At 46.8% G+C, this 15,139-nt stretch overlaps 1 protein-coding gene across 1 annotated transcript in view; it reads right to left on the bottom strand.

Annotated features, from left to right (window-relative positions):
- Window positions 1–2,823: 2,823 nt before the first annotated feature.
- LOC119456743 (hemicentin-2-like) overlaps window positions 2,824–15,139 on the bottom strand; it is a 113,841-nt gene continuing 101,525 nt past the window's right edge. Inside the window, exons 4-7 of the mRNA XM_049669061.1 lie at window positions 14,421–14,748; window positions 11,126–11,270; window positions 10,575–10,720; window positions 2,824–7,737 (exon numbers count right to left, since the gene is read on the bottom strand). Of these exons, the coding sequence (XP_049525018.1) occupies window positions 7,514–7,737; window positions 10,575–10,720; window positions 11,126–11,270; window positions 14,421–14,748 (843 nt within the window). The 3' untranslated portion in view covers window positions 2,824–7,513. The remainder of the gene's footprint in view (window positions 7,738–10,574; window positions 10,721–11,125; window positions 11,271–14,420; window positions 14,749–15,139) is intronic.

Genomic DNA, 15,139 nt, shown 5'->3' with positions numbered 1-15,139 from the left:
AACAGCGGGTGAACAGCTTCGCTTTAATATTATGCACCGAATCCCACGCAATGCGAACTAAAAATTACAACTTGCTGTCGATAATACTCGTTGTCATGCGCACAAAGTTCGGGCACGAAGCGGCTTGCGTGGCCGGCCACTTCACTCGAGCGGAGGCACGGGCGCACCCACCAGCGTCGCGTTTTCTTCGGAGGCTTCCGCGCTGCCAGGGCTGACACCACGGCAGAGCACATCAGCACAGTGACGACGTCTTCCTCTTCGCTAGCATCGAAATCTATGGCTTCGCGAAACCATAGCGAAGTGCGCGAACTGCGTAGATCCCTAGAATTCTCGCTGAAGAACGAGAATTTCCGGGATTGCGACTTGCAGGTCGCGCTCAGCCGGGCTTGCCGGTGTGAACATCAGTCGCCTTCGGGCGCTTTTTGGTCGCGAGTCGCAAATGGTCGCGCGACCTCCTCAAGTCGCCGGTGTGAATGAGCCTTTAGTGTTGAATATAGCTAGCACATTTCTTTGGGCTAGCTGGTGGGACACTGCAAGAACGCATGACACGTGCAGACGGAGAAAGAGAGAGAGAGAAAAAAAAAACGGGACAGGTTGATGCGCTGACTAACAAGCGATTTCGACGCGTTCCTGACTAAATACAGAAAGCGAAGTGAAGTAAGCAGAGGGAAACAACCAATGAAGTGAACAAGAGACGAAGCGCATAGCTGAACGTAGTTGGAGACAGGGAGTGTAGTCGTGTCTCTCAAATGAACTGGGATGCTGCGGAGTTGATTTAGTGACGTTAAAGACGGAATGAAAAAAAGAGAATGTCTAACAACCGGGGCCACATTCACGAAGTTTTTTCGCTCGTAAACGCATTGTCTATTCGGCAGCCACTTTCGGTAATATGTCCGCATGACGATTGGATCGCAGCTGCTCTTACGAAGTTCGAGCATAAGAGCGTTTTTTTTTTTTTTTTTTTTTTTGTGTGTGTGTGTGTGTGTGTGTGTGTGTGTGTGTGTGTGTGTGTGTGTGTGTGTGTGTGTGTGTGTGTGTGTGTGTGTGTGTGTGTGTGTGTGTGTGTGTGTGTGTGTGTGTGTGTGTGTGTGTGTGTGTGTGTGTGTGTGTGTGTGTGTGTGTGTGTGTGTGTGTGTGTGTGTGTGTGTGTGTGTGTGTGTGTGTGCGTGTGAATGCGGACCCTAGTTCATTCATTACGTCCGAGAAACTCAGCGACTCAATGTCATTTTTTCGAATCGTTTATTCCTCGACATGTACATTGCCTCTGGTGAGTGGGCCAAAAGACCGCAGGTAGGTACAGCACCTCAAATTTGAGAAAAGGCAGGAGGCGACAAGCAATAAAACTCAGTACACTGTTACAGAATAAAAAGGCCACAAGACAGTATAAACTAGCCAGGTGCACAATATATCTGCTTAGTGAAGAAAGGTGTGGTCACAGCATAAGCGATCTCCAACTCTTAGCGTTGGATAACTCACTCACTAGTTATACATGCACATTGCACGTTTCAGTTTATTTCAAAAGATATCACTTCAGCAGCTCAACCAGAAACACATTGGTTAACTTAATCAGACCTCTGCTGCACGTGTCAGCATGATCATTGCTAACAAGAAGGATTAACCATTACGATTAAATCAACCAAGGGTCAGATTCGCAAGGATGTTTTCATTCAGAAGACCTCTCTGTCCTTGCCCGAGAGTTTTTTATACCTCATCTGCTCTGATAGTTGACAAATACGAGTTACTACTAACCACCACTTGCGTTCGAATGGCCTTGTGAATCTGGGCCTGGTTTTCGTATACCTCAAAGACCAATTTTCTGCTCAGTTCCCTATAGCCACGTCAGAATCGGCTAAAATTACAAATGGCGCCAAACGAAATGTTCGATCAGAACATGCAGTAGCGCACGAATGACCAAAACCAGAACGTTTAGTAAAAAAAAAAGAGAGAGAGACAAGTTTTACTCGCATTCTTTAATACTGTGGCCAAGATTACAGAAATGCAAATGTCCGGAAAAAACAGTCGGTCTTTCCATAAGTTTTGTCGAAAGACAGAAATTCTTCTAAACGACGCGTTTTACGAGAAACGTCTCATGCTTTTTATAGCTACACTTTGCGCGGCTAAAAACAGCCGTTCCTGATGGCAGCGTGAAATATTTCTCAACTCAAGACATTCTCAAAACAAACAAACAAAAATTATGGAGTTTTACGTGCCAAAACCGCGACCTCATTATGAGGCACGCCGTAGTGGGGGAACTCCGGAATAATTTAGACCACCTGGGGGTTCTTTAACGTGAACCTAAATCTAAGTACACGGGTGTTTTCTGCATTTCGCCCCCATCAAAATGCGGCCGCCGTGGCCGGGATTTGATCCCGCGACCTCGTGCTTAGCAGCCGAACACCATAGCCACTAAGCAACCACGGCGGGTCTCAAGACATTGAATTATTTTCTTTTTTTCCCCAATAAGCAACCCATGTTCTGATTGTGCAGTCAGTAATTGCGTCTTAAGTAAATCATTAGCATTGCCTGCTTTTGTGATCAACACCAGCTTCATCAACTCTGTTTCGAAACATTATCAAATCTCTGGAGCATAACAAGAAATACTTGAAACGTGCTGTGGGAACGTGAGTTCTAGAAGCTCTTTGCACAGCAGATCAGCGCCAACCAACTTGGCGTTCTAGCCCTTAGGTAATATTTAGAGACAACGCAAGAGAGAGCTCAAGCTGTTTGCTAGCATGGGAAAATAGTACCCTGCAAGCCTGAACGCGCTTCCATTCTCCAAAAAGCCAAATAACTGCCATGCAAGATGCACCCTCCCCAAGTACAATAGTTGTAACATAACTATCATAAAGGACTCGCATGTAGGCGATTCTGAATAGTACCAAACATAGTTGTCGTGCGTTGCACAGTAGACAGTACACTATTCAGGGCATATTCCTGTTCACGTCCCTAACTAAGATTAGCCTAAATCCTGTCTAACGCCAGCTGTTCCCTTTGAGATTGGTACACCACAAACAGAGCGGCATTTACCTACATTCTACAACGTCGTATGGGCTCTTCAGCGGTGATCTTCTCACCTCATTGCGTTGTAGTTCGACGAAATGCTGCGTAAGTGCTGTGCTAGAGGTCTAAAAAGGCAACATGGGCAAAAGGCGAAAAGAAAAAGAGAATGCCACACAGCGAACCTTACACGCAAGAAAACACTATATCTCTAGAAACTGCTGCTTCGAACCTAAACATTGTTCGCGAGGGAAATTATAGCTTGTTCAGGCGAACGTTAATATGTAATATGCACGCCACTATAACGGGCTTGCGAAAGGTTCTATTTACTAGATCTAGGACGCTTGAAACGTGCTTATGAATGAGCCTATGAAGACGTTATAAAGAGCGGAGTTACAAAATAAACGGTTTGGCTTGTCTGAAAGTATTGCGCACTTGGTTAAAAAGAGTTTTAATGCCGATGGCTACAAACTACCAGGACGCATGCAATGCGAAGAAAGCTTTTTATCACATCTGAAAGCTCTGGACACAACGTACTTTTTAACGGTAAAACATACGCCGTTAATACGCAGGATGGAGAGAAGAGGTTGTGGCTTCCTAGAAAAATACTGTCGCAGCGTAAGAGGGCACTTCAAAATCTATAAGCAACCACGAGGTTAACTATGGCACTACACAGGAGACTGACTTTATGTTAGTATCTTCAGTATAGTAGTTAGACATATTGCGCAGGTCGCGAGCGGCGTCGGAAAAGTCGAGTGTGCAAGGCTTTACTACTCTAAGCTATGCGCTACACTACGATAGTACAATACTCATTCATATCCCCTGCGAAGTACAGCCAAAGCACCATTGTTTGAACCAGCTCAAGCTGACCGGTATACACGCTTGCCAGTCAGCACACTTTCTGTATCTCACTATAAACGATTAGCAACGTCCTACATATTTAAACGAAACTCTGCGCATACATTCTTCCTACGTAGACCCGGCACAATTAGCTATATACAGGCCTTAAACAGGAATTCAGGGCAAGATGACAAACTTATAATGAAAAAGGAGTCAGTCCTCGTTAATGCAGCACTCTCGATACTCTTACACTCTTGGTAAGGCAAATGTATACATAGGCTGAAAGGTCCCTCCTAAAATTGTTCCTGAGTGTATTGTGGGTGGTCCCCGTAGTTGTGAAGTAGTGAGGATGGTATTGCATATACAGAGTTGTGATGGGATATATACAAGTCTACCTTACCCTCTTTCCTCTTAGCACGCGTTGCTGTGGTAGATGCAGGCATTCTTCGCAAATTCACGTTCCTCTCACAGAGGCATAACCCTCCTTTCTATAATCAAAAAGTTTAGCGAGGACTCGGTGGCGCAGTGCTGGCGTACAGTTTAAATGCTCAATCTTTCCGACTGATCTGTCGTAAGCTTTCGCCTTTGTCTTAAGTTGCAAGCGGTGGCACGAAGTTTGCCATTGCGAAGCAGGGAATCTCAGCGTTGATTTCGGACATGCTCTCTCAAACTGGTTATCGAGGAAAGGCAATAAAGTCGACGCAAACTGGTTGTCAAGGGATCGCGTTTGCAGAACAAAAACTTCATCCTGGAGGTCTGGTAACAGAGAAATCGATAGCTCCTGAAATTATTTCCTGTAGTCAGGTGTAATTCTCTGATGTCCTTAACAAAAGGTTATTAAATACGTCTATCTTTCCTTCTTTTAAAGACCGCAATCAACCTGTCGAGATGGGCAATAGAAGTTAACGCTATGCAGAGTAAAATGAACGTCATTTGGGCATGTCTTGCAATGATTAGCCAACACCTCTGTCACATCAAAAAATGGCTCCTAAAGCTACCTATTTTACCCAACAGTATAAAATTAAATTGTTGAGAAACGAGAAAACTTCGGCACACTAGTAGTTCCCAGAATTTGGGAAGTTAAACAAAGGGAATGACTGGCGCCCACAACTCATCAGTATGTTTGCGAGCACACGCGGGAGAAGCATCATTATGAACCACTATCATGAATCACTGCGTTCCTCTTACAACTGACTCTGCCGCTGGCTGAAATTCACACGTAACGCGCACTTTGTGCTATGTTGTGACAGATCTCATAGAGTTCTCTCTAACTACAGGCAGGCATGAAAGCCAAAACTTAAGTGCGTGCGTCATTTCGCCAGTCTCGCCCTGTTCCTCAACTGCCACAAGAACACGTCAACTCAACAAGAAGTGAATCGCGATGTTCGAATCTTTCTACGCTTATCCTCGAAACAAGGCTCGTTGAAGCAAAGGATTCGTGACCGCTGTTGTTTCTAGGCTTTGTTCGGAGTTGATTATGAACAGCAGGGAAGGAACAGACCTTCAACAGCTGTGCCTCATGAATGCGCGCGCATTATCACTGATCAGTCCTTAAGGAGTCGTGCAGATGCACTACTACGCTGCCCTTGTACGATAATTTAATTGACGTCACGCAAGACTCAAAGAACTTTACCACTGCACATTCAGTGAGTGTTACGTCATGCTCACCGAAGAGAAGGTACCGTTCCTCGTTTGCCCGTAGGAGGGCTTCGCACGACGTGCGCAAACGATATCGCTTCTTCTCGATAATCAGCAAAACCTAAGAGACGGAGATGAGCCCAATCTACGCGTCGTAGGTCCACCATACGCTTCATGCCGGCATGCTCACCGGATTAAGAAAAATACGAAAGGGAAAAATAGCATAGACCTGAGTGTAGTACAGCGCTGAAAACTACAATGCACCAAGCTACGCAGATAGAAAGTTTCGCAGCTAAGCAGCTACGAGGCTACAGTGTAGAATAGTCCTACAAGGTTGTAGTGCTGGGTTTGTCCCCCAGACAGGAAATAATTTTTGTTCACTTGCGAAACTCTGAATAAACCCGCATGAGTGGTTTTTGCAGCATCTTGGAATTTTAATACGCGGGCGAATTAGAAAGTATTTGCCCCAACTTCTTTAGCCAAATTATGGTTGTAAAGGAGAAGTCAACATATCCATTCCCAGCGGTGGACCTTTCTCAGACCGGCCCGGCCTTATCTACCGGTAGCTCCGCGGCATGGCCCTGCTGTCACTTGTAGAAGATGGCGGTTGTGCTTCACACGTTCACGGCGTACGAGCAACGAAGTGCGATTCGTTTTCTATGGTGCAAGGGGAAGAACGCCCATCAAAATCCACAGGGGAATGCAGCCTAAGTATGGGGAAAGGTGTCTAGCTTTGAGAAGTATGAGGTGGTGGCGTTGTGAGTTCATTAGATGGCCGTGAAGCCAGGAATGCAGTCCGACGGTGGTTCCACAGTCAGCCGGACGAATTCCACCACAGGGACTTGGCAAATTTATTGCTGCGATGGGACAAATGTCTCAACCGGTGTGGCGATTATGCGGAAAAGATAGTGTAAGGTACGTAGAATAGTACGAATATTTGTAATTACCTGTATGTACCTTATTTTGGCTAATTAAAATTGGGGCAGAGAATTTCTGATTCGCCCTCTACAACTGCTGCCTTCCCCTTTCATGAGCCCAACTACACCTTGCGCATTTCTGCAGAACTTTGTTGGATAATTATGAATAGCTGTGCGCACTGCTGCTTGCGCTGAAGTTGCAGCCAGTGCTTGAGTGGTAGAAGCTAGATGCTCTTAACATGCTATGTCAGAGGGTAGAGCATGGCAATTTTACAAACTTCACAGAAAAGGGTTACGTAGGGCAATGAAAGTGGGGAGACTGCGACATGTTTAGGTGAGAAATGAAAAGCTCACGACAGCGGTAACTGTAGGAGCGAATCATTTGTTTTGCACACATTCGAATAGAACATCATTAGCCAATAATGTGCGAATAATGTGCGACAAGATACGTGCCAATAGACAATGCTGCATACGTAGCACACCTAGGAGATTTTTTTGAGTGCGTGTAATTCGTACACACCTCGGGGATCTGTTGAGTGTGTGTAACTCAATATGATCAATTTCTGCTCGCGCTTACGCGACGAAACAGCCGATCAATCCGCGAGAAAAAGAAAGTCAAGAACCCGCTGTTGTTTTGCTTTGCTCTGATATTTTGGGACAGAGGCGCAGCGCACAGAGTATTCAGTGGGTGCAAATTGACGTTTCAAAGCTAGCGTTCCTTCATTGCCATTTTCTATTGGTTTCCGTTATTTTATATGCGCGATACATTCTAAGCATATATTCAGCAATGCTTTTATGTACAAAGGCCAAACGTGTCGGGCACTATTGAATATATTACTTGTTAATTATATCACCACAATATTATTACTTATCTACAAGCTGTCGCAGGACCATCCAATGAAAAGTATTTCTTGATCGTCAGTGTTGCTGCGCGCTGCATTCGACTGATTCGTCCTCGGGATCCCGCGAGAGGAGGGTAGGACCCGATCACGAAAAGTACCTAATGCTCATTCCGCCAGATAACAGAGAGAGGAAAGATAGTTCCTGAGACAGCACCGGTCCATCTGGGACGACTGCAGCTAAGCCCAAGTGTCCTGTTGTCGTTTGGGTAGGACGGTGTGCTAGTAGCTGATAAAGAAGGGTTCCTCCATCATGCCGGCCTCCTCGGCCCGTTCCTCGGCGTACCGAGATCGGTACCCAAGTTTGAGGATTATGTAGAAGGAGATGAACAATGGCGGCAACATGCCAATCACGAAGCCGGTAATCTTGAATCGCTTCACGGGAACCCCGTCCAATGGGTCCCGGTCACGGACCACGCTGGCGTTGGGAGACGCTGAGCTGTCACCTGCGAACAGAAATATAGACAGCCACGTTGTATCCAGACGCACGGTTTCAGCGGATTCGTTAGGCAACGCATCACTGCTTGCTACTAGGCCGGTTTGTTCATACTTGTTACGGTGTAATAGGACGCGATACAATATTGTCACGTTACGTATATTACAATACGTATATTACGATACAATATTATTCAGGCTATTTACAGTATATTTACACGTAGGCCAACGGTGGCCAAGATGGCGACCCTATATCATTCGCGAACATGTCGTCTTCCTCCTCTTCACTGCAGTAACACTGTGACGGCTCTTCCGTATCAATATGAAGTAAGAACAGGACACTAAATAGCGTCCTGCCGAGCATGCGAATGTTATAAAGACTTGGCTTGCCCATGCAGTAGCCACAGTGCCACAGGCAAGTGTGCCGCAATTTTATTCGAGAAAGCTCATGTTCTAATGTCCCTGTTATTAACGCAGCGGTCTGCTTGGCCAATATAATCGTTCTCCCTATTTTACTCTTTCTATTCCCCTTTTCCCTTACCCCTAGTGCAGGGTAGCAAACCGGACGCTCTTCTGGTTGACCTCCCTGCCTTTCCTCTCCTTGCTCTCTCTCTCTCGAGAACTCCTGTCGGCATCTTACTGCTGTCCTTGACGATATTCCTTAAAATTAATTTGGGGCAATTACTTTTTGACAGCGACTGCTCTATTAGCGACATTTCGCGGCCATGTTGCGCCTACTGCGACGATAATTTGTCATCCGCAGAAATGCTCTTTTAGCTGCGAGACCTTAAATAAGCAAGTTGATAACCGCTTAGAGAACACAAATGTCGTGAAAACATTTCTTTTGTCGCAGCCCAGGCATGTATCCGGAAATGAAGTGGTACAGTCCACGTCTGTGTATTCAACCAATTCAATGCACGGAAAGAATACAAGATATCTAAAATTTTTGATGATGCCATGGTGGCTAAATTTTTGCTTGCGAGGGTTCTTGAATTGCGTACGCGAGTCTGCTGTCTGCTGGGGCATTCATCCTCCTCAGTTTTAAAGTCATTAAGCAAACGGCACGACACAGCTAGATGTCGAACGTATAGAGAAACGTTTCGTCTTACTGTAATGTCTAGACAAAGACTTCATTTTGTACTCGAAAGGAGAACATAACGCTCCGTGCTTATTACACATGAGGTACTCGGAAATTATCTGCGCATCAAAATTCGATGCAAACCCAGGATATAACCAAATCGCATCCATAGTTTTATGCAGACTGTAATTTAGTACTAGCGTGCTAGTCGTCTTCGTGCGAGTCTCGAGTCCTCACATTTTTACGTCTACATTAAAAAGAGCAAGTATCCGCCTTAGCGTCGATGTTTCTGTCGTTGCTCTTTGTTAAGCAACGCTAAAATGGAAAAGTAAAGTGCTTTACCTCTCTAGTTTTCAATGTGCCTCTTGCACGCTATGTTTCGATTATGACGTTCCCTCTCTGTGCGAGCAGCAAATAACCCACATTCGTGGAATTTTCCCAGACGTTTATATCGACATCCTCCGGTATGTTGAAAATTATGGCTAGCTCAGTGCCTGTGCGAAGTTTTTTTTTTTTTTTTTAAGTTTGACACCAGGTGCACCATCTCTACTCCATCTTCATTTAAAAAGCCGCATCTCAGTATGCACAAACAAACAAAGGCTTCCGCAGCTACAACCCCCCCCCCCCCCCACCTTTAATTTTTGTTAAAATGTCGAAACAATCAATTGACAATATAAAGAAACAGTGTGAGTCGTGGCGATCCAGGGACCAATTTAAACGGCCACTGGTGAGACAAAAGAAAAGGGGAAACATTGTTGCGTTCCGCCCTTCTGAAGCAAACAGTGTCACACCTATGCAAAGCTTCGCCAACCTTCTGAATGCGCTCGAACGCGTTGACTAGCGCCAAAGTGCACGTTATGGCAAGAAAGTGAAAAATCGCAGAACGTACCCTGTTCCAAGAAAGCTCGCAAACGAGCTAGAGCGTACTTTGCCGCACGACCTAGAGGAACGAGGGCTGCATCGCATTCAGGTTGGTTCTTATTGGGCACTGAGTGCATCACTGTATAGCCAAGACGGGAATAATACTAACTGGAACTAGACAATGCTCCCGCGTGGCTGCTGACGTCATCAATCGCTGACGTTTTCCAGCAGCTAAATCTCTACAGCTCTTGCCATTTTCTCAGAGCAATTACTGAAAAATTTTGAAAGCACTCTGAAGTTCCCCGAATGACTTATTTGTGATTGCGCGGTCTTCATCAACTTCTCACAACTTTAAGAGTTTATAGGCGCGCAACTTTTATGACTTCTACCAGTATAGCTACATATAAGTTTCTCAAAGAAACCCACAAAAACGGCTTCAGTCGCTTTTTTAATCGTTTTTAGTCATTCAGCTTTTTTTTTTTTTTTGTCGTTTAGTTTATTTGGTGTTCGTATTGCTTCTTGTGATATCTACGCCGTGGTGCGATGATCATGACCGGTTGTGATTGTGTTGTCTGCTCCCTCTGACTCTCTATTTTCTTCTCATTTTTCCACCTTCCCATCTCCCTCGCCCCAGTGTAGGGTAGCAAACCGAATTTTCTGTTCTGACCAACCTCCTTTCCCTTTTCATTTCCTTAGCTCTATATCACTATGAAGCTCTAGTAGTCTTCGATCCCGATATCTTGTTCAGTTTTCTTATAGTTTTTGGTAAAACGTTGCACATCTCGACCTACAACTTGTCACGCCACACGCACAGCTAGTAGACAAGACACCCAGGACTAAAACCTCAACGGCAGACGCCGTAAAAAAAGGAAACAAAAAGAACAAGGGAAATTTCGCAGTGCCACTCACCATTTCGGAGTAGGAGCGAGCGGCTGGACGTGCCTAGAGTGTTGCTTGCTACGCAGGTGTAGTTGTGGGGGACCTCAGCTTCATCCTGGACTTCTCTAAGGTGCAACTTGGATATTCGCAGGCAGCCTTGAGAAGCATTTTCAGTCCTGTACATTTAGGATAGAAATATGACGCTGCCTTAAATAGAATTTAAGGGTAAAGCAATCATGCACGCATAGCTTTCAGCACTGGTACACTTTATTTCTTCAAAGTGCGCTATTAGCTGTAAATATTGGAAAGAAGCTGGAGGCCTTAAGGACTTATAACTTAACGACTATAGGGCAACACACAAGGCGTACGTGTGAATTCAGACAGTAACGATCAATTCCATAATTTGATAACGCTTGTATATTCGCGGCGTTAGGCGTATATTAGAAGATTTTGTTAATTTTTCTGACGCGCACATACACACGCACCACACGAAGACGTTACTGACAACCATCGAAAAATTGGCAGTTGTTGGCCGGCAATTACAGTGCTGTGTGCTTTGTGGGTTGTGACGAGCTGCCCACCTAAGCGAGGGTGAGATGTCCTGGGAAAGTGGCTGGTCGTCTCGGAGCCACGCGATTTCCGGTGAAGGCTCCGCCCCCGCAACGCAGACCAACCGGGAGTCTTTCTTGTCCCGCAGCACTTCCAGAGGTTCCACAGATGGGGCATCTAGAATCGCGGGTCAAGAACATCTTTTGACACAATGTTTCCACATGAAAACTTATTACACAGCTAAAAAACGCTCTGATAGAGAAGTTATCGCTCATATGAGTGCGTGTGTGTAGAGGAAAGGGCTAATTCGTACGCTTTGTGCCGCCTCATAGACTAGGGCTCAAGGGTACGTGGAGGTTACGCTCTGAGAACACGCTGACAGAAATGTAAAATGGAGTACGATGTCGCCCCCATAGAAGGTGGCTGGCGCCAGGGTTCACTTTTTTATTATTTGCGATTGCGAGGGTTGCCACATCAAACAATGTTAATAAACATTCCTTGATAGCAAAAAAAAAAAAAACAGTTTTGAGAAGGGACGTTGCGATACGCAGTGAGATTTAAAGTAACGTAATCGTCATCATAAATTTGTCTACGAACCCAGCGAGAAACTTCACGGGGTAAAGGAAACACAGTGATTACTGTGTATTAATAAAGTCTAGCTCTTGACTGTCTTTTCCGTCACCGCTGCTGCAATGCTATAGAAGTCGCATACCTAAACTGAATAAAGTGCATTAGATGAATGTGCTCAGTGATGGGCTAATAATGTAATGAGCGTTACTGGAAGTTTTCATTTGACTGCACATTAGCACCATGCCCAGTGGTACTAATTTGAACTGTCACTGACCGGGGCGTTAGACAAATATATAACAAAGCAATAGAAATGGTGCTGATTGCCCAATAGAAAAAAATAACAAAACAAATCACGCTAACCCGCCTGAACGCCTCACCAGTTACTGTGAATGGTTTGTAATCGTCCGTTTTCTCTTATTCATACTATTCGTCATGATGGCGGTCAGCACACTGCGCAATACAAAGGACAAAAAGCCAAGAATGTACGAGGACACATTCTTATCTTTCTTTCCCTTGTTTTTGATGTAATAGTTCAGCGGAAATCCGCTAGGTGGAGATAAGTAATTAAAGGGACACTGAGACCTTCCACCCAAATGTAGCAATTGCTACAATGGAAACCCGACCGGGTTCCTCGAAAGAAAGCCTCGCAGTTGAGGAAGAATTCGTCCTGGTCCAGGTCCCGGGTTCGAGTCCCGGACCAGGACGAATTCTTCCTCAACTGCGAGGCTTTCTTTCGAGGAACCCGGTCGGGTTTCCATTGTAGCAATTGCTACATTTGGGTGGAAGTCTCAGTGTCCCTTGTTTTGCCTAGTGCTATGACCTTCATCATGACTTGACTGTTCCAACTGGCCCAAATCACCACTTTGTTCAGATTATTATTTGTGTTGGAGAAAGCTTGTCGTACGCATCCCATACTGGCGCAAAAGGTTACATCCTATTCTCTTGCCCCTCGCCTCCTCAAAACACGCCGTTTGTTTGTTTTTCTCATTTTTCCGCGTCAGACGAAGGTTACTCTGGCTTTAAGACGCACGCAGCAAACTGATCGGCCATCACCTTGGTAAAATAAATAAGTGATGATCCTATCCACACAACCTTTATGGCCAGTGCCACGTGGTCGGCCACTGGAAACTGACGCATCTCCCCTGAGACCCCGAGCTGGAGCGTGCGCTGACTCGGGTATGGGGGAAACGAGAGACGGGAGCGCGAGGGCGAGCCTGACGCAATCGTCATTCCGTGGCCGCTCGACCGCAGGCGCGCACACGACGTCCCGTGCATGCCGAACAGTCGCGTGGCTACGCCTGTAAGGCAAGTTCGCGTTTCCCGCGCTTTTGACTCGCACAGGTGAGGGGAGACGCCCTTCAGCCTCCTCCGCCTCCACCCCTGCTACACTTCCAGTCGTGCCACCTGCAATAAAAGAGCGTGGCAGTAAAGCTAGCCGCGAGGAAGGACAGACGCACCTCACAGCCGGCCAGCCGTCAAGTCTCGGGGAGCCTATCAGGGAATGGGACGCGAGCCAGCCGGTGCGCGGAAACAGCAACAGCATAGAAGCGCGCGCCCATCTCTGCCGCAATATATGGTCGAGGTGGCGGGAGTCGCTGTTCCGGAACGCGCGGCCGCTGCTTCGCTATAGCGAGCGCAGTCCGACCGGTGTTCCAGAAGGCTGCAAGGTCGCGGAATCGACAGCACTGGCGTTTTTGGTGGCTCACGGCCAGTGTATGGCGCGTCGTATGGGACGGAAGCAAGCTTGCTCTCCGAGGGCCGTTTTGAAGCCGACGCTATAGGCCTATTACTCCGCTGCGCTCGAATGGAGCGATACGGCGAGTGGGAGAGAGAGGAAATGTAGTGGAAACGCGAAAGGAAAGGATTGAGCAGTGCTGCTGTAGCAGACCGCTGTATGTGTCTGCTACACGGGCAAATTCCCTAGTGAAGATTGCGATCACGTTCGGTGCCTTGTACGCGCAGTCAGTTCATCGCAAGTTACCGCTCCTTGACGAGCAAGAAAAAGCTCCTTGCTGTAGACGTCCCACTTGGAATAGCCCTTTGATGGACTCTCTCCTGACCCTGGCTCCAGTTAATGGCTCTTTCTTTACTAGAGTGCTTCGGTTCCCGCAAAGAGACATCAGGATAGAGCGGCCGCGGAGGGCGGCGAAAGTTGCACGGACAATAAAGAATTGAAAGGCACTAAATGATCAATCCGATAATGCTTCCCGCAGCTTTCCGAGAGCGGTGTTTCTCCTATCGTGTAACGTGTGCCATTATATTGCCTGAGAAATGATTGGTTTAAAGTTGAATATTTATTCACTGTAATTGGTGTGAACAGGTTTCTGCTAATTTGTTGATCTGCTTTGTATGGTAATCGTCTCATTTATGAATCTCGATGTCATCATAACTGCGGAAAGTTAGATATTTGGCTGCGCTTTGATCCTCCTTCATTCCGTCGCCGTGTCAACGTGACCATGGTTTCGCGCATCACAGTTGCAAAAGGCTACAAAAGCGATGCAGAGGTTCATCAAGGCAACCGGACTGACCGACCGTCGATGACACAGCGCTAATTATTTTCACTACGTCGGCGACTCCAGTGCACATCAACTATTGACTTTCTCTTCTTCTCTTTATCTTTTCCTCCCCTTTCTCCTTCCCCCAGCGTAGGGTAGCCAACCGCGGACTCACTCCTGGTTCACCTCCCCAACTTTCATTTATCATTCTATCTCTCTCTCTTTCTCTCTCTTTCAATGCAAGTCGTGTAATAAAACTCACACTGAACGACGAGCTGGACGTCAACGAGTATGTGGTAACCGCGCGCCGACTTGAAGCGGCAGGTATATCGACGCGAGTGCTGCCTCCGCACGCGGCCGAAGCGCAGCAGCCGGCCCCGGAGGTCTGGCCCGACCGGCCGAAACGTCGTCGGTTTCCTCCGGGGTTCTGCCACCGCTTCCGTCGTTGTTCGGCTCGAGCTTGTGCCGTCGGGCTCGAGCCAACTGTCGGCGCCCGCTGAGCCGCACGACAGCTGCAGCTCGTCGCCTTCGCGGGCCACCACGGAGTAGCTCGGCACCGGCACGTGCCTTGTCGGGGACCACCTCCGAGACTGCACGAGAAAAAGAGTGATAGAGAAAGGGATAAACACTCCATTACCTCCAGGACGGAGCGCAAGGCACCTCTTGCGTTCCCATTTATATCCAATTGCATCGCATGCGCCACTTATTACTGCGACAGCGTTTAAAAGAACTCGACTGGATTATCTGTATCAGGCTGTCCACCTGTCCGTCGATCAATTTCCGATGCGCAAGTGTCGTCACCGTCGTGATGTCACCGCCACGTCACTTCTTTATGCCCAGCTTCTCCCTCGTCATATGCCGAAGACAAACAACTTTCCATATTCACAACCGGAGAGCAAATCCATGCCCATGCAGAAATGTGCAGTTTGGAGCTGGAGTGTAGCTATCGTGGAAAATTCGCACTTCGCGCTTTGCGTGAGG

This window comes from Dermacentor silvarum, chromosome 6 (genome assembly GCF_013339745.2).
Source record: "Dermacentor silvarum isolate Dsil-2018 chromosome 6, BIME_Dsil_1.4, whole genome shotgun sequence".
Taxonomy (NCBI): domain Eukaryota; kingdom Metazoa; phylum Arthropoda; class Arachnida; order Ixodida; family Ixodidae; genus Dermacentor; species Dermacentor silvarum.
Note: the sequence above shows the minus strand (reverse complement) of the source record. Positions and strands in the feature narration are given on the sequence as shown.